At 43.1% G+C, this 23583-nt stretch overlaps 1 protein-coding gene across 4 annotated transcripts in view; it reads right to left on the bottom strand.

The window, feature by feature from the left end:
• Positions 1-23583, bottom strand: part of LOC310792043 (NACHT, LRR and PYD domains-containing protein 3-like) — a 111006-nt gene that overhangs the window by 52998 nt on the left and 34425 nt on the right. For 3 of the 4 annotated variants that reach the window (XM_083653736.1, XM_083653735.1, XM_083653738.1), the window contains 4 exons: positions 16095-17898; positions 13865-14071; positions 9298-9558; positions 6648-6821 (listed from right to left, as the gene is read on the bottom strand). In XM_083653736.1, coding sequence (XP_083509862.1) covers positions 6648-6821; positions 9298-9558; positions 13865-14071; positions 16095-17898 — 2446 coding nt within the window. The remainder of the gene's footprint in view (positions 1-6647; positions 6822-9297; positions 9559-13864; positions 14072-16094; positions 17899-23583) is intronic. The other variant, XM_083653737.1, reaches the window with a different exon arrangement.

The following is a 23583-nucleotide window of genomic DNA, read 5'->3' as shown; positions in this document are numbered from 1 at the left end:
GATCATGTTCGTCACGGGTTTGACTAGGCAATCCAGGTTCGCCCTGCAGCAAGGCGAGCAGTGCAGCGCGCCGAGGGGCGTTTCAATGGCGTTTCTCCTCTCTACAAGGAAGCGCGTTTCTCTGTTTTTCCTCCTTTCCTCCTTCTTCCTCATTTCAAACAACAGCTGCGGTATGTGTTTGATAACGTGCTGTCGGCTTGACTTTGAGGTTAGGGACCTGTGTCTGTGCCACAGGCTGGGGAAGTGTTTGAACTATGCGCTGCACTAATAAAAACAAAAACACGTCAAACACGTCTTTGGCGTGGATGGCTATTTCTGATAACACGTCAAAGACGTCTTTGGCGGTGAATGAGTTAAGAGTCAGACATAACACAATTAACTGGACAAAGAGTGACTTTATGCCTCTCTGATGTCTTCACCCCCGGCTCCCTTTCAAATTGGCAAAAGACCCCCTCACATATCTTGGTTTGATACCTAGGGATCCTAAACTAATATTTAAGTTGAATTTTGATGATTTTGCTTCAAGACTTAAACAATGCATAGAAAACTGGAAAACCCTCCCTTTGTCCATGATTGGCCGTATAAACTCAGGATGGTTTCCCTTCTATCTGTTCCAAAACCTTCCCATTTTTCTTACATCTGCCTTTTTCAACTAACTGGATTCCATAATTCTGTCTTACATCTGGAACTTTAAGAACCATAGAATTTTGAAAATTCACTTGTAAAAACCCAAGTCCGAAGGAGGGCTGGCCTTGTGGCACAAAATGGAGGCCAGCTCTATTACAAACTCCTCCCTTCCAGCCATGTTATTTTCTAAGCTAGAGAGGCCTGGGTCTTTACGACATTTCAAAATTTCAAAAATACAAGGTTTCATTGTGAAAAACTGTCAAAATGTTAAACCAAGTTAGGAGTGTTTTGAGTCTACCAGATGTTTCTGTCCACACGCCAATTTGTTTCAATCACTCTTTTTTGGCTCCATGGTCAGACAAAAACGACCATGCCCGGAGTGAGAAGGGGCTGGTTTCCATCAAAGACCTATACATTTTGCATCCTTTGATGTACTGAAGAGGAAGTTTGAGTTGCCCAGCACAAACTGGCTCAGATTTCTGCAAATCAGAAATTATGTGCGATCCAAGATTCGCACCTTTGTAGCACTCCCAACTGAACATGCTTTTTGATGTATTGCTGTGCCCTCCTCACTTCAAGCATTTAAACTCTAGATTTGTATGTCTGTTTGATAACTGCAACACGGCCTCTACCGAGAAGATTGGAGAAGCATGGCAGGGGGAACTTGGTGTTGATTTATCTGACATTATATGGGAAAGGAGTCTGTCTGTAGTACAACTCTGCTCAGTTAATAGCAGACACCAGCTGATCCAATTTAAAGTCGCTCACCGTCTTCACTACTCTAATCATAAACTACACAGGATCTTCCCTTCTGTCTCGCCACTGTGTGACAGGTGTCAGGTGTCAGAGGGCACACTATCTCATGCCGTTGGGTTCTGCCCTTCATTAACAGAATTTTGGGCAAACATATTTGATTGGTACTCTAAGGCATTGGTTCCCAAATAGTATGCCGGCACACTTCTGTGCCGTGAGGCAAGTCCAGGTGTGCCGTGGGATTTTGACAACCAGGCATTAAATTGAGACAGCGATAGATTTATTATGAAACAACATAAAAAATGACATCACTATGCTAACTGATTAACCTCTAAATTACCTGCAAAAGGGTCAAAAACAATTAGAAAATATACTGTTCAATCTATGAGCTTCCCCCACACTCTACAGATGAATGGACTATTCCTTCTTGCGCAGATGAGCCTGCATGGGCAGCGCTTGAAGCCAGAGTCACTCCCGAGTGGAGAGTGAGAGGACGCGGACTTCCCTATTCATATAATAGGTAACCATTAACTCCTCCTGGTAGCGTGGTGCAATTCAACACAACATCAAACTATTACCAGCGTTGCCAGAGCGCATTTCAAACGATTTCAAAGGAAAACAGAGAAAAGAAAAACACTCATTTTACTTTCACTTTTGTTACTTTTGTTTTCGCGTGACATGGACTCTTTTGTTAGCTGATGGGAGGGGATGGGAGCACCGACCCTCTTCCCAACCCCTCATGAAAACAGAGAAAGACAATGAGGATGATATAAGAACCCCTCATGAAAACAGAGAAAGACAATGAGGATGATATAAGAACCCCTCATGAAAACAGAGAAAGACAATGAGGATGATATAAGAAACAACTGCATTAACAGGTGGATAAAAAGCATCGAGAAAAATAGGTCAGAAACTGACATGTTTAATAAAAATCTAAATTGCTCTGATATTCTGCTTAAACAATTGCATTGATTAAATTGTGTGTTGGTGCTTTGATGTAGGCTAATTTTACAAAGTTTCAAATGAGTTTGTTAAGTGAATAAAAGCATTTACAGACTATTTTGGATGGATATTAATATAAGTGTGCCTTGGACACAAAAAGTTTGAAAACCACTGCTCTAAGGCCTACAAAATAACCCTACAGCCGGAGGCAGAACTTGCCATCTTCCTCTCTGAATCTGACTCTCTGAGTCCTGTCTGAATTTCCCTACAGCTGTGCAACAATCTCAGACACTGGGGACAACTGTCGCCAAAATACTCATTCTGAAGGAATGGAAGTCCTCCTCTTCACCTTCTTTTCAGGTGTGGCTGATGGACATGATCTCTGTTGTACAGATGGAGAGACTCTGGTCCCTGAGAACCGACTCGCTTAAAAGGTTCTCAACTATCTGGGACCCATTCTTGGCCTACATTGATGAGATTAAGAATGACAAGTGACTGAGGTTGGGGGTGACGGGTGGCTCGCCGGCTGCTGTATCGTGGGCCCCTTTTGTGGGATAATGTTGAATGTCGATGATGTATTTTGTTTTTGTTTGTTGTTTTTTTCTCTCTCTCTTTTATTCTTTTCCTGTGTCTGAGCTTGTTTGTCTTGTTCACATAATGTTCTATAAAAAAAGTGAAAATGAAATATCTATTAAAAAATGAGCCAGACGTAAAAGCACGTAAGAGCCAGAGGTAAAATCATGTAAGGGCCAGACATAAAACTATGTAAGACCCAGATGTAAAACCACTTAAGAGCCAGACCTAAAGCCACGTAACAGCCTGGCCCCGAGCCACGTGGTATCGGTCGGCCGGGCCGATGTCACTTTTGTGACACAAAACGTGACGCAAATCATGACTGACACCACCCGTCCACCACCCGCCGACCCAGGCAATTTTATTATCTCCGCCAGGTGAATGCAGGAGGAGATCATGTTTTTCAAGATTCAAGATTCAAGATTTTTATTGTCACTCCATGGTACAAGTATCACGTGTGAAATTCTTGTGCTGTGGACTCCGTTTACAACATAGTACAAATATAACAGGGCATATGAGTGCAAAAACAACAAGAGACACAACAAGCAATAAGGCAGTATAGTGATAAGACAAGTCAGAGACAGTGGCATATTCACTGCACATAGGTGCACATGTCATGTGCATACTTTAGACGTGCTTAAACATTTTAAATTTGGCGTATTTGACATACAGGTGCAAATAGCATATTCCTTATTAAACATACAATTAAACTCGGCGTTTTAAATTTGGCGTATTTGACATACAGGTGCAAATAGCATATATTAAACATACAATTAAACATTAGACATACGTAATGGTAGCAGCTACAGTATGGTACAGTACGGCTACTACACTATTTGTGTATGTTAAGGAGTCTCGTGGCCTGCGGGAAGAAACTGTTCCTCAAGCGATTTGTGTGTGCTTTTGGAACCCTGTATCTTCTCCCTGAGGGGAGAAGATACACGTGTGTGTGTGTGTGTGTGTGTGTGTGTGTGTCTGTGTGTGTGTGTGTGTGTGTGTGTGTGTGTGTGTGTGTGTGTGTATGTGTATGTCTGTGTCAGAGTCAGAGTCAGTATATTTACCATTTGCAGTGGAAACTACATTGGAATTGGGGTGCAAGAGCTTAAAACATAGACACATATATGACAAATCATGACAACATAAAAGAGCATATAAAAAGACAAACAATAAAAAGTTTAAAAAGTAAGTAGCCTAAGTGTCTGTTCCTCCTGTAGCTCAGAAACCATAAGAGCTAGAGCTACTAAACGTGGTAGGTAGGTTAATAGTCCTACATTACTATAGACTAAAAAATGTACACCAATTGACCTGATGGTGGCGACATTTTGGTTCAGAACTTTACGTTTTGGTTCAGAACTTTTGAACCCTAGCGTCTACAATCAAAATTCTTCTTTCCTTGGATTCCTTGGGTCCTTACGGATCTACTGATATAGGCCCACCCATTTCTGTCTAACTAGATTTTCCGCCATTTTGAATTCTGTCCAAAACAGTTTTTTCCCTACTCCTCCTACAATTTCGGTCGTATCTTCACCAAACCATGGCACACACAATGGCTGGACTGTCATCATGCATACAACCTCTTTAAGTTTTTTTATTTTAAGTTTACACGTTGCGATATAATCGACTTCCAATGTTTTGTGGATGGAGCCTATTTCACAAAAATCACCATAACTCAAGAACGCATTGTCCCATGCTAACGAAACTTGGTATAGGTGTTACAGGTATGGACTCGGAGGTGGCATGATTTTGTGGGTGTCATTTCGCTTATAGGGGGCGTAATAGCAATATTTAAAAATGTAAAAGGCCATAACTTGGCAGTTCTAAATCATAGAAACACTATTGCTTGACTGTTCCAATTATTTGCAAACCCAAATTTATTTATTTCCCCTTGTATTTTATTGATTGATTTTGTTGGTTACCCGCTGGTGCACCTGTTTGCTTTTTCTTTTCTTTTACTTCTCTTTTATTATATCTATATATATATTTTTTTCTGTATATATATTTTTTTTTACTTTTATATTGTTTTAAATATATTGTCTTGATTGTTTGTTTTTATTTCATTATTAGTCTTTAATTTGTTTAGATTTTCTTTTAAATGAGGTGAGACTCTATAAGCCCCTCCGGGTTTCTTTCCCTCACCTGCACAATTTTCTTTGTATTAAGATACTTGTACTATGTTGTTATTCATTTTTCTCTGTGCAAATAAACAAAAACCAATAAATAAACAATAAACTGTTGTTTTCCTTGGGCCAAGCCACATCTATCCATGGAGGACCCGCCCATCTCCGCCCTCAAGGTTTGCCGCCATTTATCATTTTGTCCAAAACTACTTTTTCTGCTACTACTTCTACAAATACTCTGGACTGTTCTGCACAAAACGTCACAGTTCTTTTGAAAGTCCATGCTGTTTTCACATAATCGACTTCCAAAGTTTGGTGGGTGGAGCCATTTCACAAAAAAGTCCAACTATAAACCAGATTGATGGTTTAAGATTGTTTACCTTTGAAAAATGCTTCCGCCAGATTAAAGAAAAGACATTACGTGACGTTGTTGACTGATGTTATTTCTCTAAATGTGCACGTTGGTTAAGCTAAGTTAAGTTAAGTTTTTTCTAACTTTTCTAGTTATAGGATTATGAAAATACTAGGAATCGATTCCTAGGGTGGAGACTCGAGATGATGCGCCATGACTGCAGTTATGGAAATCGCCCGCTCTGCAGGCTCCAAAAAGCATGACAGACAGACAGACAGACAGACAGACAGACAGACACTGTCCACCCACCTAGGTGCCATCATGCAACTGCTCCATCGGCTCATACTACATCACAGTTGCTCAACTGACATCACAATCGTGACTGACACCACCACAGACACCGCCGCCACAGACACCACCCACTTAGCCAATTCTAACTGATAAATATGATCATGTTTCTTCTCTCTCTCTCTGCTTGTGTGCATGTCTGCTTTGACACAGAGTGTAGAAGTTTTAAGTTTAGCCTATCAGAAAGTCAGTTATCTATTTGTAGGCTTCAAATCCCCTTATTTCACTCTAATGCCTTTGTGCCCTGGCTGTGGCCTTGTCCAGGAAACGGTAATTTTTTAAGTAAATCCATAGCCAGAACTAATGTGGCAGAACCAAAGTAACTTCTGCATTGTCCTGAGGTGCATGTGCTGTGTGCAGTCATCAGACTTCCTGGTATGCATTTACTTCGAAAATGACGTTTCCCATAAAGTTGGATTATAATTTCATCGCGTGTTGAGTACACGAGTCACAACATGTGCATGTGAGTATTTCTGGTGCTGTTGGAATGTGTCATTTTTGTGACTGAATAAGGGTAGGCAGCTGTACCGTATAGCCTACTGCCATTGTAGTGCTCACTAGCAGGAGGGGTGAAACGCACTTTCTAATGCACGCACAGGGAAATCTACATTCCGTTTTACTATCTGGGATGTGCAAATAGGCGAATCTCCATATATGTTGGCGTATCCCTTTAACAGCTGACCGCACCATCAGGTTTGTCTTTTCGTTTCAGTTCTGGACTCGGTTCGACAGAATCTGACATGTCCTTTACTTCAGGTTTCACCAACAGAGGCAGTGGGGATAGAAATAATGAATATCTCAGAGGAGAGAAGGTGGAGCTGAATGTTGGTTTCAAAGACCACATCAACAGGAAAATGCGAGATATTTTCTCTGACATTAATGAGCATGTGAAGCAGAATTTAAAGGGACTGTTGAACAGTAACGGTGATCCTGACCTGAGAGTCTCCAGTATACAGTGATGACTCCCCAGTCCAGCCGAGAGCAGCGTCACTCCTGCATCTTGTAAGTCGTTGTTATTCAGGTCCAGCTCTGTCAGACTAGAGGACTGGGAGCTGAGAACTGAGGCCAGAGCTTCACAGCTTTTCTCTGACAGCTTGCAGATACTCAGCCTGAAGGACAAGAAGATGTGGAAATTTGATTCTGTTATATTTAATGTCATGATTGTTTTATTTCTACTGACAGACTGTATAATGAGGCTAACTGGCCCTTATATTTAAAGCCCCTCTCCAGTCAGTTTTTCCTACCTGTATAACTGTTGGGGCCCTGTTGTTGTCAAGCGCTATCTGCTTTTTGCTCTTACGCCGTGTCTATGCTATCGTCGGAAGAGCACAGACAGCCATTTTGCGTTCGGGCCACGATAGCAGCCACTTTTGCGCTGGTTTTTCCGCCTCTACGCAGCTGCGGGTGTGCCATATGCCAAACCCCGCCTCTCGTCTATGTCACTCACTCACCCTTGCTCTCAGTGAAAATAAATACATTCTACTGAAACAAATGATCCCCAACCAGACCTGTCAGGTTTTCTGTGGAAACATAAACAGGAACAAATAGGCTACAAAGAGGGGTTTATGGGAAATGAATTGAGAAAGCTTGGACATTGTAGCCTACTTGCAATTATTGCTATTATTGTCAATCAAATGTCCCTGTTTCCCAAACACATTTCTATTTTCCAGTCAACCAAATAGCCCGAATTGCATCAATTAATAGCTGCAAATCACAGAAGTTGTTAACAGGTATCTGATGCGATGGTTGTTGTTAGATGTCCAAATTACGCAGGGAGAGAATTAGAGCATGCAAATTGTATTAAAGGGAATGCGAGACAGGAATGTGATTGGGTTGATTGATATAATGCCCAGGCATTGCCAGGCCACACCACACCTTTGAATAATGCAGGTGGTTAAGACCACCCAAATCCCATTTGCGCCGGGCACAGGTTGCATTTCACTCGGCACGGAGAATAGCAGATGACTTGGCACCCCTCCAATTTGCACCTGCGCCGGGTGGTACAGACGGCTTTTGCCAAGATAGGGCCTACGGTGTTCTATGAAAGGTTACATGAGTGCACGCTGTATAAACACATGTCATCATTTGTGCCAAAGAACTTACATTGATAAGAACCGAAGGATAATAGCTTGTTGCACTCATTATGCTACTGCAGCATAATGACTACAGCGCTCTTTGTCTCTTCTCTCTTCAACTCTTTGACTGCGCTCCCCGGTAAACAGTTATAAACAGTTATGCCGCCATGACAGTCTCTGGAAAACGTCAGTTTAGAGCCATAATATTGTTATAATAACAACTAGACAACATATATCAAAGCTGGTGGGCTTTACGGAAATAGAGTGACTCGAACTGGTTAACAGGCGTTTCATGACCACGTAACTAACGTAGCTATGCCCACGTAAGTAACATAGCTAACAGCTAGCTATAACGCCAGAGGCTAACGCAAGCTATTTACTGTATACTGTACTGTATTATCTATCATGTGTCAGTCGTCGACCACTATAATGTCTGACCTCATCGCCCGTTTTTACCAAAAGCTTATTTTTTTTACTTTGAGCGCAAAATAAATACAGTGGAAGTACAGTGAAATTCTACTGACAAAGACTGTATTGATCAGGTTAACTAACCCTTATATTTAATGCCATTATTGTATTATTTCTACTGACAGACTGTATTGATGAGGTTAACTAACCCTTATATGTAATTCATTATCATATTATTTCTACTGACAGACTGTATCGATGAGGCCCTGGTCTAGAGCAGGTCCCAGTGTGTTTGTATGGTGCTATATACTGAGCTGAATGGAGCACTAACACTGACAGGGAAACTGGTTTGATTCCCACTGGGCCGCCCATGCTAACAATGTATTTACACATGGTGCTGTAAGGTGATTGGATAAATAAATCTACCAAATGGTGCATGCACTGTTATGCTCCACAACAGGCCATCAAATAAATAAATAAAGTGAATATAACTTAGGAAACACTTTAAAAACAACTGAATTTAAATAATAATATAAAATACAAACATGAGAAAGAAGATGAGAAAAGGAAGAGAGACCAAAAAGATTGCACAAAATGACACAAAAGCAAGTCGATAAATTTGTTTTACAGAGTTTTAAAGATGATAGTGAATCTGCAGCCTCATTAAAGTGAAACCACGTTCAGTGTTGAGTCTGAGGGAAAGTCGGGAGAACTCAGCTGGCCCTCAGCTCACAGAGAACTAAGAGCTTCACAGTGTAATTCAGGACAAAAACTAGCATGCTTTAAATGTGTTCAGTGACATTTTATTGTGAATTATCTATCTAACTGGTAACCAGAGGACAGGTGTTAAAACTGGGAGATGATGATGTCACACATTCCCACTGGTTAATATCTAGCTGCTCTATTCTGAAGCAGCTGGAGATATGACAGTGAATTATTGCTGAGAAGAACAGAGGGGGAGCTGTGTATATGAAGCTGGATCAATAAAACATATATCCTGCACACCGACCTTTGCAGATTCAGGAATCCTGTTTTGAGAGAACATACCTTAGTTTGGAGAAATGTGTCAAATCAGCTCAGAAAAACTGTTATTTGATTTTACCTGAGAGTCTCCAGTCTGAAGGGTCGACTCTCCAGGCCAGCAGAGAGCAGCTTCACTCCCGAATCTTGTAAGTTGTTGTTACTCAGGTCCAGCTCCCTCAGACACGACGGGGTGGACTTCAGAGCTGAGACCAAGACTTCACAGTCAGACTCTGACAACCTGCATCCACTCAGGTGCAGCTCTCTCAGATGGGAGGGGCTGGACTTCAGAGCTGAGCATAGGACTTCAAAGTAAGCCTCTGACAAGTTGCAGCTACTCAATCTGAATAAAGAATAAAACAAATAGCTGTAAAATAAAATATCCCTGAACGCTTTCAACAATCCATTCAGTGGACTTCAGCATGTTGTCAGTGTGGATCAGCAGCATGTCAGCCTTATAGAGTCATTCCATCTGAAAGCAGACCGGCTGTCACAAGGTTTAGTTAAGTTTCAGAATCCAACTTTTTACATGGACAATATTTTCAGATGGCACTTTCTCTGAAAATAATTGTGGTAAAAAGCAGAATCTGTGTTGGATGGTGAACTTAATCCTGACTTAACAATAACTATACTAAATTAACCTCAACCTGTCCCTAAATTAACCCTGGCTAGGCGAGAGGTAGACATTTGTTTAACAAGCTACACAAACTAACATGTTGGTAGTTAGCTCCACCGTAACACTTAAAGCCCCCCTCCAGTCAGTTTTTCATACCTGTACACCATTGATGTTCTATGAAACGTAGACATGCATGTGCTTTAATAACGCACATCATCATTTGCGCCAAATATCGTATATTCATAAGAACCAAAGGCTTATACCATGTTCCACTGCAACATCATGGCGGCAGACTGGAAACAGTATGGCTGACTCTAAATCTACAAATGTTTGTCCAGATGCCACAATATTGTTATAACTATCAACAACCAGCCAACATATATCAAAGTTATGGAAAGAGCGTGACTCAAAATGCTTGACAGTTATATCAAACTGGTCATTCAGTGGTGTTTTACTGTCATGTAACTAACGTAGTTCACAACCTAACAGCTAGATAATGCCAGAGGCTAACGCCAACTGCTCACTGTAACTCATACAGTAATTATTATTATCTGAATATCATACGTCAGTCGTTAGACAACCATAATGTCTGATGTCATCACCTGTTTTTACCAACAGCTTATTTTAGGGACTTTGAGCCCAAATGTCAAATAAATAGAATGGCTGCTGTGTCATGTCGAAACTGGTACGGCCTAAAACCGATCGAAGTTAGAAGCTTATTGCATAATAATGTATTCTAATGTAATCAATACTATAATCACATAATGTATTCTAAGGTAATCAAATGTAACCGATTACATTTCATGTAAACTGCATGAAATTGATTGTTGTGCGATAACTGGTCAAATTGGGGGGAAATACTCAAACACAGTAAAAACTATAATTTGAAGCCTTCACTCCATGATGGATGTCTAACATCAGGGAATCCATGACTTTTGAAAAATAGCAAAATATAGCACTTTTGAATGGAAGTCAATGGAGGACAGAATCGGTCAACCCGGGATGTGTAACAACTAAACTAACCCGACACAAAAGTTAAGATGGACGGATTCGACACGCACGGAGCGGAGCGGGTAAGTCGGAGCCGGTCAGAGCCAATGGCAGAGCTTGCAGGAGCGGAAAGAGATTTCCTTCCGTTGCCGACTGAAATGCGCAGCCTCGCCCACAGCTCGGCTGCTACGTGGCCTCGCTTGCTCTATTGGCATGCGCAGCGCACAATCACCTGGGCTATGGCATGTACAACCGCACAATTTGCCCAAATTTGCATCACTGATGACATCACCAATGCCTATTACATCATCAGTGCCTATGACAACATCAGTGATGTCATAAGATGATTTACTCAATAATGATTCACGTCATAGACATTGTGACATCACCAGTGGGACAAAAATAGGAACAAACATTGCCCACTTGCTCCCTTTTATATAATAAAGGAGGATGTTCATTAATGTGCATTGTCCCGCAAATAAATAAATAAATAAATAAATAAAACATTTTTAAAGTAACACAAATGTACTTTTAAATAGGCTAATCTTGTTTTACTCTTCATGTAGGATGTAGTTAAGCGCGCCTCAACCTCTACAGCCCAGCAGGCTGGTCTGGTGCTTCTCAGAAAAGGCAAACTTACAATATAGCTGATTGGATGTAATCCAACAGGTACTGGAGCACACAGATCAAGTGTATAATGAAGTTTTTTATTGAACTAACGTTTGGACACTACTGTGTCTTCATCAGAGTTAAACAACAGTGGTTTACATTTGTCTTTTTATAACCTTCTCCCATAATTAGAACTGATCCAGCTCAGGCTGGAGGGAGGGGGAGGAGGTGATAAGTGGAAGATTGCATTATTGCCATGACATTATTAACATGACAGAAAGAATTCATGTACATATAAAAAAAAATACATCAATGCAATCCACAATGGATAAGTCAAAACCAAAAAGATAGTTTAACTCATTCACCGCCAATGACGTCTTTGACGTGTTATCAGAAATAGCCCTCCCCGCCAATGACGTGTTTGACGTGTTTTTGTTTTTATTGGTGCAGCGCCTGCAGCAAACACTTGCCCAGCCTGTGACACAGACACAGGTCCCTGCCTTCAAAGGGTAGCCGACAGCACGCGATCAAACACATACCGCAGCTGTTGTTTTGAAATTGAGCAAGAGGAAAAGCAGAGAACGGGTAACGCTTCCTTGTGCAGACAGGAGAAACGCCATTGAAACGCCCTCGGCGCGCTGCACGAGCTGGAGTCGCCTTCCTCTGTGCCAGCCAGGAGAAAACGGGAGAAAGTAATCAAGAGATGTGTTTGATCATCGGAGGAATGAGGAAATGATCGATCAGTTTGCGAGGGCGGTGAGGACGTGTTGAATAGCCGAGGGGAAAACGGGAACGATCAAATAGCAGAGTTGATATGACAGGGAGACATGGACGAGGACGGGTGTACCAGAACAAATAAAAAATAAACACAGGAACAGCTAGGCAGCAGCGGGCAGAAGGCACTCACAGCAGCCCGCTGTCCTTCTCAAGAGCTCTTCAGTTGGTTCATGAAATCGCTGGGCTGCGTGCCCTCCAGTGTTGCTCCTGGCCAATCCCAGCGCCACAGGGCGTGGTTATTGCTTATCCTATGTTGGGTTAGAAATCTAAAAGGGGGATCGTGTGTGTGTGTGTGTGTGTGTGTGTGTGTCTGTCTGTCTGTCTGTCTGTCTGTCGGTGTGTCTGTCGGTCTGTCTGTCTGTCTGTCTGTCTGCACACTCACACCGAGTAAACTGTATTGTTGAATGTAAAAAAAAAGCACTTCATGTGTGTATATATATATATATATATTTTTTTTTTTTGTCATTTGTGTCCTAACGAATAATATTTACATGTCTGATGTCAATACAGTTCAAAATAAAAGAATTGAGAGTGAGTTATGCCTGAGATTGTGCCCTTTTACAAAAATGCTTTTTTCTCCCTTTTCTCTTCCCAGACAGGCTTTTTTGGTGAACATGGGGTGTATAAAAAGGGTTATAAGTAGAGTACAGAACATGCTAAAAGCTAACTTTCTTTTTGGGGGTGAAAGTAGAAACTTAGATCTTCATTTCGAGGTATTGGACATCACTGTAGTCCTAGTACAGAATTTACTGTGGGTCTTGAAAGATGACCAAACATTATGGAAATACTTGGCCTGTGCCAAAAATGCCAGTCAGATATTGGCAGTGAATGAGTTAAGAAATACAAATAAACAATACAACAATGCATCCCCATAGAACATCCCTCAATAGAAAATTTTTAGGAGGGGCGGGGGGGAGGGGGGGTAGGATGAACCAATCAAAGTCGGCCATGTCTTGTTTTACTCTTACTTGAGTAATTTCCTGGACTGGTAATTTTACTTGTACTTGGGTTAAACTTCACTAAAGTAACACTATTTGTACTTGAATAGGATTTATCAGTACTCTTTCCACTTTCGGTGAAAACAACATGAGGATCATCTGAGATCTACGCCTCTAAAACCACATCCTGTCTGATTTGAGACAATCTGGGAACCCATCGGTTCAACAAAAAAAAGTATTTTGTTCTCTAACCTCTGGGGCAGCCCCGTTTCAATGTGGTGCAACAGGAACTCAAGAGGCGTCGTCGGCAGCGGAAGAAAATCCCTTTCTGCTCCCTGCAAGCTCTGCCATTGGCTCCAAACGACCGGCTCTGCCCATTAATGGATTTATTTTCCGCTGCGTGCGTGTCGCTCTCAAATTCTTCCACTGCTATGAAACAACAATAACAACTCTAGCTCATTGCTAGTAGCAAGTAGCAACTTGCTATACGCTGAAAATTGTAAGTTTTGACTACACATCGGTCACGTTCACTTCATTTTGATTGGGTGAAGCGCAGTATGCGTGCAAGCGCTGTTACACCCAATTTGATGGAGCCTGCCGACAGATTTTCGATGCAAGTCCAAAGTCTGTCTCGAGAGATTAGATTTCAGATGGAACAACTTCAGATGTCCTCCAAGTACAATATTGAAATCTCATCAGCACATTATTAAATGTCTGACCTGAGAGTCTCCAGTCTGCAGTGTGGACTCTCCAGTCCAGCAGAGAGCAGCTTCACTCCTGAATGCAGCTTCCATCCTGTAAAAAAACTTCTCTCCAGAATCAGGTTGCTGTGACTCAGGTCCAGCTCTGTCAGATGGGAGGGGTTGGACTTCAGAACTGAGGCCAGGCTTCCACAGTCAGTCTCTGAGAAGTTGCAGCCCCTCAATCTAAAGAAAGGAGTTGGATTTCAGAGCTGAGACCAGGACTTGAGAGCTGAGGTGTCTCAGAGTTCAAAGATTGAATCTCTGTTTACATATTTAGTCTAATGTAAGATATCAAAACAGAGCTGAGACTACGTAAGTAAAACTTATAAAGCATTTATAACTACTACTACTACTACTACAACTATTTCTACTAGTACTACTAATGATGATAACTACAATAATTGAGGCAGTTCAGTTCAAATACTGGTAAAACTACCTGACACCATTAGACAGAGATTTTGTTTGGGTTTAGTTAATTTTATAGTTTACAGCCTACCACATTAAATTAAAACTTTCCGAGACATATTTTCCAGTTTGTCGGCTCGTTCACGTCGCTCTCTGTAATTCTGATATTTCTGTCATGAGCTGAAGGCAGGAGAAGACGTAGTAGCCCTAGCAGGAGCGTTGGTACAGTATATTCAGATCATACGACCTGAATACAGTGTCCTTTCCCAGACAAGCATTCTGGTTTCCAAATTAAGCCTCAAGCCACAAATATGTCATTTGCACTGTACTTTACAAGTGTTGCACCTGAATTTCAAACTGACCACAAGTCACCGGACAGTCTTGCAGTCTCCCGTGCAGAGTTTCGAAAGTCAGCACGGCTGATCAACATTTTTTATGATTTTATATATGCGGGTCGACCGCGGGTCGATTCTCTCTAAACAGCAGTTCAACTGATGGGTTGGGTTTAGGCACGAGGACCCGTTTATATTAAAAAAAAAAAAAAATGTTTATCAGCCGCACTGACTTTCAAAACTCTGCAGGGGAGACTGCAAGACTGTCTGGTAACTTGTGGTGAGTTTTCAATTTTGGTGTGACACTTGTAAAGTACAGCACGGACATCTTTGTGGCTTGAGGCTTAATTTGGAAACCAGAATGTTTGTCTGGGAAAGGACGCTGTATTCGGGTCGTATGATTTGAATATACCAGCGCTCCTGCTAAGGGCTAGAGAAGACGAGGAGGATGTTACACCAATGAAGAGTTGACCTAGACTAAAGAATGAAAGTCAAGAAACAACAGATTTGTTAGTTCAGTAATGGAATGTCAAACTGAGCCTGGAACAGTAATGCCTTTACTCTGTTACAGGACAAAGTAATGGGATTACAGTTACACATTAACACTGCTACATGTATCACTGCTATATAGAACAACAGTTAATCTCTATGTTTGAGGAACTATAGATCTTTACTATAATTCTGATAGTGTCAAGTATAAAGTGAGGTTGTCAATAGTATTGATAGCTATCAATACTAAAAAAATTAAATACTACAATACTCATTTGCAACAGTATCGATACCAGCAGCACTTTCTTTGAATAAAAAATCAAACATGACATAATTTTCCCTCCATATCATTGGTGGGCATATGTTACTTCAACAAGCTAAACGTGTTGTGATAGGCTGACGACTAGAGCATGGTTAATCTGTGTTGTGATAGGCTGATGACTAGAGCAGGGGTAATCTTCTGTGTTGTGATAGGCTGATGACTAGAGCAGGGGTAATCTGCTGTGTTGTGATAGGTTGATGACTAGAGCAGGGGTAATCTGCTGTGTTGTGATAGGCTGATGACTAGGGGTAAGCTGCTCTGTTGTGATAAACTGATGACTAGAGCAGGGATATTCTGCTGTGTTATGATAGGCTGATGACTAGAGCAGGCGTAATTTGTGCTATGATAGGCTGATGACTAGATCAGGGGTAAACTGCTGTATTGTGATAGGCTGATGACTAGAGCAGGGGTAATCTGGTGTGTAAGAGCAAAGTTTTTAAAGAGTTTCATCTGGCCTAGATTTTGGAGAAGCATGCGTCTGTCTGTCCAATGTTTATTTTTTATCCCTCTTGACATGTTGTCACCCCTCACACCCCACTATGGAAAATGGTATTGAGTATCGATATTTTCCTTGGTATCATATCGAAGTTAGAAATTCTAGTATCGTGACAACCCTAGTATAAAGGTCACTGCACTGTTATATGATGTTGGTATTCACATCAGGACTAACCGAGCCTTCCTGCAGTTCTTCACAACTGGGATAAGTCTCTGTTGTCCCTGCTGTGATATGTTGTAGGTCTCCAGGTCCAACACATCCAGAACCTCCTCTGACATCTCAAGCATGTAGGCCAGAGCTGAGCAGTGGATTGCAGATAGTTCCTCTGATCTGTTCTCGGTCTTCAGGAACTGTAGGATCTGCTGGTGTACTGACTTGTCATTCATCTCCACTAAACAGTTGAAGATGTTGATGCTTCTGTCAGGAGAGAGATTGAACGTGGTCACTTCCTTCAGGTGGTTGATGGCTCTCTGGATGCTTTCTGATCTGCTCTCTGTCTGACCTAGCAGGCCTCGTAAGAGACTCTGGCTGGACTCCAGTGAGAGGCCATGAAGGAAGCGGACAAAGAGGTCCAGGTGGCCATTTTTACTGTTCAGGGATTTGTCCAAGGCTGTCTTCAGGAAGTCATCCAGGGATTGTCCACTGTCTTCAGATCTACCCTTTCCCCGGAATGTGTCCAGTACTTCCTCATCCCTGTTTGTGTGACAGTGGAACATGTAGACAGCGGCCAGAAACTCCTGAATGCTCAGATGAACAAAGCAGAAGACCTTGTCCTGGTGCAGCCAAAACTCCTCTTTAAAGATCTGTGTGAACACTCCTGAGTACACTGAGGCTGCTGTGATATCAATACCACATTCTGCCAGGTCGCGTTCATAGAAGATCAGGTTGCCTTTGTCCAGCTGCTCAAAAGCCAGTTTTCCCAGAGAGAGAATAATATTGTTGGTGTCTATAGTCCAGTGTGGATCTGTCTCTTTTCTCCCATCATATTTGACATTCTTTAGTTTGGACTGAACCACCAGGAAGCGGGTGTACATCTCAGTCAGGGTCTTGGGCATACTTATTCTCTTACTGGTGTTCAACACATAGTTCAGAACCTTAGCAGTGATCCAGCAGAAGATTGGGAGGTAGCACATGATGTAGAGGGTCCGTGATGCCTTGATGTGGTCGATGACTCTGTTGGCCTGCTGCTCATCTCTGAATTTCTTCTGGAAGTACTCTTCCTTCTGTGGGTCAGTGAAGCCTCTCACCTCTGTCACCATGTCAATGCACTCAGGAGGGATCTTATTGGCTGCTGCAGGTCGTGTGGTCATCCACATGCGAGCATAGGGAAGCAGTTTCCCCTTGATGAGGTTTGTCAGCAGCACATCGACTGAGGTCGACTCTGTAACATCAGTCAGCATCTCGTTGTTCTTGAAGTCTAGAGGAAGTCGACACTCATCCAGACCGTCTAAGATGAACACAACCTTGTCCCTGAACCGGTTAAAGCTGCAGATTCCAGCTTTTTTGGTCTCAGGAAAGAAGCAATGAATAAGTTCCACCAAGCTGAACCTTTTCCCTCTCAGCAGATTCAGTTCTCGGAAAGGGAATGGAAATATGAACAGAATATCCTCGTTGGCTTTGTTTTCAGCCCAGTCCAGAGTGAACTTCTGTGTTAAGACTGTTTTCCCAATGCCAGCCACTCCTTTTGTCATCAATGTCCTGGGTGGTTCGTCTCTTCCAGGTAAGGGTTTAAAGATGTCTGCATAGTGGATTGCTGTTTCTGGTCTCACTGGTTTCCTGGAGGCTGCTTCAATCTGTCTGACCTCATGTTCATCATTGGCATCTTCAACCTCTACCACTGTGAGGTAAAGCATTGTGAAGATCAGATTCAGAAGTGTTGATTTTCCTGCTTCAGCAACCCCCTCAAACAAACGTCGAAACGTCTTTGTCAGATTGGATTTGAGTTCACCTTGACACACAGCAGTTTCTGAATGAACAAACAACAGATTAAATCAATGAGAGGTGAGTAAAGACATTTAGACATTCCCAACTCCATGGACTCTATTGAGTTCATTACTGGTGGGTGGACAAACAGGTCCTGACTGGTTGTAAGGTGTAAGGCAGTGGTTCTCAACTGGTCTAGGGTCAGGACCCACATTTCTCCTTAGTCATTAAGTGATTTTTATATACGGCTCACATTTATTTCACAAAAAATACTGCAGTGATAAACAATGCCTTCATGCACTGTGCACATAAAAAAAATGCAACTAGGGCAAACCCAATGAAATAAAAAGGCAGACTTATATTGCATTATATGCCTCTCGCCGCTGTCTCATGAAAACCACGTAAACATTTTTTTTAATGATTTTTACTTTTGACTATCAATAGAATACCATTCTCCTCTGTCTACTGGTAGGTTTTAACATCAAAGCAAAAAATGAGCTGCTTAGAGTTTTAAAGGTAAATCAATTTAATAAGAAGTAATTTGTACCTGCGTACTTCACAGTTAACAAACAGTGTACATCTTCAATTAGGTGATACGGGCAAGGCACAAACGCAACGCGTTTCAACCGTTGGTTTTCATCAGGCTGTATGGGAGGGCGTCGGCCACCGCACCAGGTTAAATAGAGAACATAGCCTACGTGGCACAGGTAGTGTGGAGTGACGTGAAGGGGGCAGAGCCCTGACGTCAGAGGAAATGGTCTGCTCTAATAAGGTAGACAGAACTAGCAGAGATTCATACATGATGATATATTACAAAAATACTAATGCAAAAATAGGCTACATGTCACATCAATAATGCTGTAGGAAAATACAGGTCCTATCATGTTGATGTTGATGCCAAACATATCAGCAAAATCACGCAAGGATATGATGTAAGAATCACACAGAATAATGCATCTAATTAATGAATAATATAAATATAAATATAGCATAACAGTAGGCATTCCAATACTACAGACTTCAAGATCTCCCTAAATAAAGCATGCAAGGTCCAGCTCCTCATTGAGTCCGTTAGGAGCGGAGGTATCCAGCCTGTGGATCCAGTGCGCTTCGCGCTGGAGAAGCGTCCTGTCTAGGTCGCCACCCCTCGGGTGGGGTTTGACAATGTCTATGGCCCAGAAGCGGAGGTCTGAAACACTATGGTCGTGTCGAATAAAGTGGTCAACGATAGGGGCCTTGGTATCCTGGCGCCGGAGCGCGCTCTTGTGCTCCGTGATCCGTGTGCGTAACGGACGCAAGGTCTTCCCGATATACCAGAGCGGGCAGGGGCAAGAGATGGCATACACCACTCCCTGCGAGGCGCAGGTGGTAAGGTGTTTGAGATGGACAGTGTGTCCGTTGGGGAAAGTGAGTGTTTTAGCCTTGGTCGTCTGTGGGCAGCAAGCGCAGTGTCCGCACGGGAAATGACCTATAGGGGGAGGACGGGAATCGATCGTGGTTTGTGTTATTATGTTGGGGGTGACAAGCGTCTTGACTAGACAGTCCCTAATGTTCTGATTTCGGGAGAAGGCGATCCTGGGGGGTGTGGCGAAGACATCATGGACCTGTAGCACTCTCCAGAATTTGAGCAGGCTCCGCTTGATTCTGTTGGCCAAGGGGGAGTACTGCAGGGTCGCTGTCACCCTAGGCGAGGGGGGGTCTGATGTTCTGGGCTGGAGCAGGATGTCACGGTGGGAGTGTAGTGCGCGTTTGTACGCATGTGAGATGGGTCTCCGCCCATATCCACGCTCCTGAAACCTCAATTTCATCTGTGTGGCTTTATTCAAGAAGTCACATTTGTCGCTGCATAATCTCCGGAGGCGCATGAATTGGCCTGTGGGGAGGTTATCTTTTAGATGTGAGGGGTGGTAGCTGGAGGCATGGAGCAGGGTATTTCTGTCCGTGGGTTTTCGATAGATGGATGAATGTAGTTTGTTTTGCTGTTTGTATACAGTTACATCCAGGAAATTGATTCGATCTGGGTGGTGATCAATGGTAAACCGGAGGTGTGGATTCCAGGTGTTGAGGAGTGTATGGAACTCCAACAGGGTGGTGGATGGGCCGGACCAGATCATGAACACATCATCTATATATCTGCGCCACAGGGTGATGGATGAGATGAAGGGGTTAACACTGGGGTTGTAAACAAAGTCTCTTTCAAAGGCACCTACGTACAGGTTGGCAATACTGGGAGCCGCGGCACACCCCATAGCAACACCAGAGGTCTGTAGATAAAAGTCTCCGTTGAACAAGAAATAATTGTTACGTAGACTAATGTCAGCCAGTGTGGATATGAAATCATTGGGGGGGTGAGTGGATATTCTACCTGTCAATGTGTGATTGATGGTATCTACTGCCCCCTGCTGTGGGATGTTGGTATACAGGGATTCAATGTCCATGGTGACAAGTAAGGCAGATGGCACATCAATGTCAATTTGCTCAATGATCCGTAAAAAGTCAGACGTGTCCCGGATATAAGCTGGTAGACTCTGTACAAAAGGTTGTATGTGGTGGTCGATGAATTTAGAAAGAGGCTCAAGTAAGCTCTCGTTGCCAGAAACGATAGGCCGGCCAGGGGGCGGAGTTATGTTTTTATGGATTTTGGGGAGGAGATAGAATGCTGGGGTCCTATAGTGTTTGTGTAACAGGAATCTATGGTTGCGTTTAGTGATCTGTCCCGCCTGCAGTGCAGTGTCGATCACAGATTTAATGGTCGTCCGGGTGCGGGGACCTGGGTCACTAATGCAACGCTTATAAGTAGATGTGTCAGAGAGTTGACGCATGGCTTCTGTGATATAATCAGCACGGTTCTGGACCACAACAGCTCCACCTTTGTCGGCTGGTCGAATGACAATAGAGTCATCCCTTTGTAGATCTGTAAGAGATGCTCTTTCCCTGCGCGTAATGTTGTGTGTAACAGAGGGGATGCTCTGTTCGAGCGCGGAAATGTCCTGATGTATGAGCTTACTGTAGGTATCAATGGCAGAGTCTATAGGTCCAGGTGGAATGAAGGAGGAGGGGGGTGCCAAAGCTGGAGGGGTGTTATCACTGTTGCTATGTTGCCTAAAGTACAGTCTAAGCCTGAGTTTGCGAATGAATTTATGTAGATTGACTCTTGTGTTAAATGGCTGGTACTTGGCAGTGGGGACAAAAGACAAACCTTTAGATAGCAGATCAAGGTGTGATTGTGTTAATGCTTTGCAGGAGAGATTTATCACAGGTATGGGTTGGGGGACACACTCCTGGTGTAGTAGCGGGTCTGGGGTTGGGAAACACCGCCTCGGTACGGAGGAGGCTTCGGGCCGGAGCCTCGTTTTTGCCGTCCTGTCCGCGCTGAACGGCCTTGGTCTAAAAAAGGGGCCGATGAGGAGGAGGCTGATGCAGGGAAGGGTGCATATCCCTCTGAATCATCGCCGCTGGAGCAGGTGTAGTCGGGGGATGAGTCCCTAAAGGTGACTCTCCTGGGTCTGCGTGTAGCTGGGTTCAGCCACTGGTAGACGTGGTTTCTTTGGTAGTCGTTAATGTCGCGTACAAATTTCTTGTATTTGTAGGCTTTTGTCTCCTCCTTCAATTTATTGATCGCCTCCTGGATGTTGGAGGCCTGGGTGTTGAAGTCCTCAGGTGTCGTCTTGTCTTTCACGGAGGTTTTAACATCTAAATGACCAATGCAAACATGTTTTAGTGGGTAATGTAACGCGTACCACCATTGGATGCTAGACCTGCCCATCACATCGCGCATGTGACAGCTGAACATCCATGCTCCCCTCCCTCATGAAGACTTATCCAGAAAAGGGACCAGGCAATCTGCTGAACCGAATGCCGGCTGTGTTTCAGCTTGGTTTTGTGTGCTTCTGGCATCATCTGATGTAAATAGATCAATAAGGTGTTTTCGGGTTGTCCCTGGGCTGCTAACTCATTATAGTATGCAAATCGAAGTGGTTTTCGGACGAGAATAACGTTTACGATAGTGCGAGACTTGCCCAACCCCATGACAGACATTCTGTCGGCCATGGAGTGGAAACTGCGCTGCTCAGATGCGTACGTGGTTTTCATCAGACAGCAACGTTAAACAAGTTAAACTGGTGATGCTCATCAATTCTTTAAGTATCTGAATTATTAAAACAAGTGGAAACAACATTTGGGGATATTTGGAGCCGCGCCCTTCCCCAGTGAATCAGTTACAAACACTGCAGAGAGGTTAGCAAAGTAAAGAGTACAAACAGAAACTGTAAAATAAGGCTGCTATCTGAATGTACAAACAGGGAAGTGATTCCTCAAAATAGAAAAACTACATTATGGGGCTTTACGGTTAGGGTCAAATACCAGGGTAAGCCAATCAGAGACAGAGTGGGGCGGGTCATGCCTTCGCCATAGTAGGATGTGTGCTGCTTCATGCTACTTTATGTCCTTCAAAGTAAAAGTGCAGCATCAGATTTTTTTATTTTATTTTTGTCCCCACGGGCATCCGCAACCCGCTCAAAGCGGTCCCACGACGGACGTTTGGGTCCCGACCCAGCAGTTGAGAAACCCTGGTGTCAGGGTAGATGGTGTTGAATCGTTACTTATTATTCAACCAGGAGTTTCATGCAACAATCAGATTATTTAGAGCAGGACTAAACCCCCAGATTTCTGGCAGAACGGCAAGCTGCTTGATTTGAAAAAACCTATGGGGAAAAAAAAGAAAATGAAGGCAAAGATCGTCTCCTCTTGTCTCACTATACTCTTTGGCTGTGGTCAGACAGGAAACTTTTTTCGGAAAACGAGGCCATGACAGTTTGCCCACCCGTCAAGAAAAACCTTATATGAGAGTGAGACCCACAAAATCTTTATAAATCTCAACAACTAGTCAACGCTGGTGGCCTGTATGGAAACAGCGTTGCTCAAAATGGTTGAAAGTTATATCAATTTGGTCATTCAGTGGCAAACTACTTTATTGTTACTGACTCCCATGTAACGATCGTTAACGCGAGGTTATTGTTAGCCGGCGGCCGCAGCAAAACACAAACCCAGGACAAACCCCCTGCTCTGAACACGCTCTAATGTAATCACAATGGGAGATTTCTGCACATTATTAACTTGTCCAACTTGTCCTCTAGAGCGCTATGCAGTCACTTTTTAATTTTTGTTTCTCCCTTTTCCGTGATTCTTGTCAAAAAGTGCAGTGTGCCCTCCCACATCACCCACACATCACATCACCCTCTGCTTTTTCCTCTCGTTTAACGCGAGACCAGAGTGGAGCGGACTCAGCGGAGTAGCAGCTGGGCCGTACACACAACATTCCTCTCCTTCCTCCTCTCTTCTCTCTCTCTCTTTGCACAATGAAGTGCTTGAGTGTTTCTTAATGTGTGGTCAAGAGGCGATTGTAATCAATTAACAGGTGATTAACAGGTCAAGTGACATAAACAGCCAATGAGCGCCATATTGTAGCGCCATATTGACTAGGAAAATGCTTGTGACATCATGGGAATAGGCTTGGAGTTGTGAGGAACCGGGAAAGGGTACAGGGGGAGTAGGGGAGTTACTATCTTGAAATCCCATAGTCTTTGGTACAACGTGACGTCAGGTTATGACATTTTGTGCAGTTTTGAGGGCAAAAAAAAGCAGGGTTGAACCCATAGAGGGCACTTCTGCGGCTGAAAATGATACTAATGGTACAATGGTAACAGTTTGGTCTCAAATGTGGAAATTC

Source organism: Poromitra crassiceps (assembly GCF_964638095.1).
Source record: "Poromitra crassiceps genome assembly, chromosome: 17".
Classification (NCBI taxonomy): Eukaryota; Metazoa; Chordata; class Actinopteri; order Beryciformes; family Melamphaidae; genus Poromitra; species Poromitra crassiceps.
This window is presented reverse-complemented; position numbering and strand designations above follow the sequence as displayed.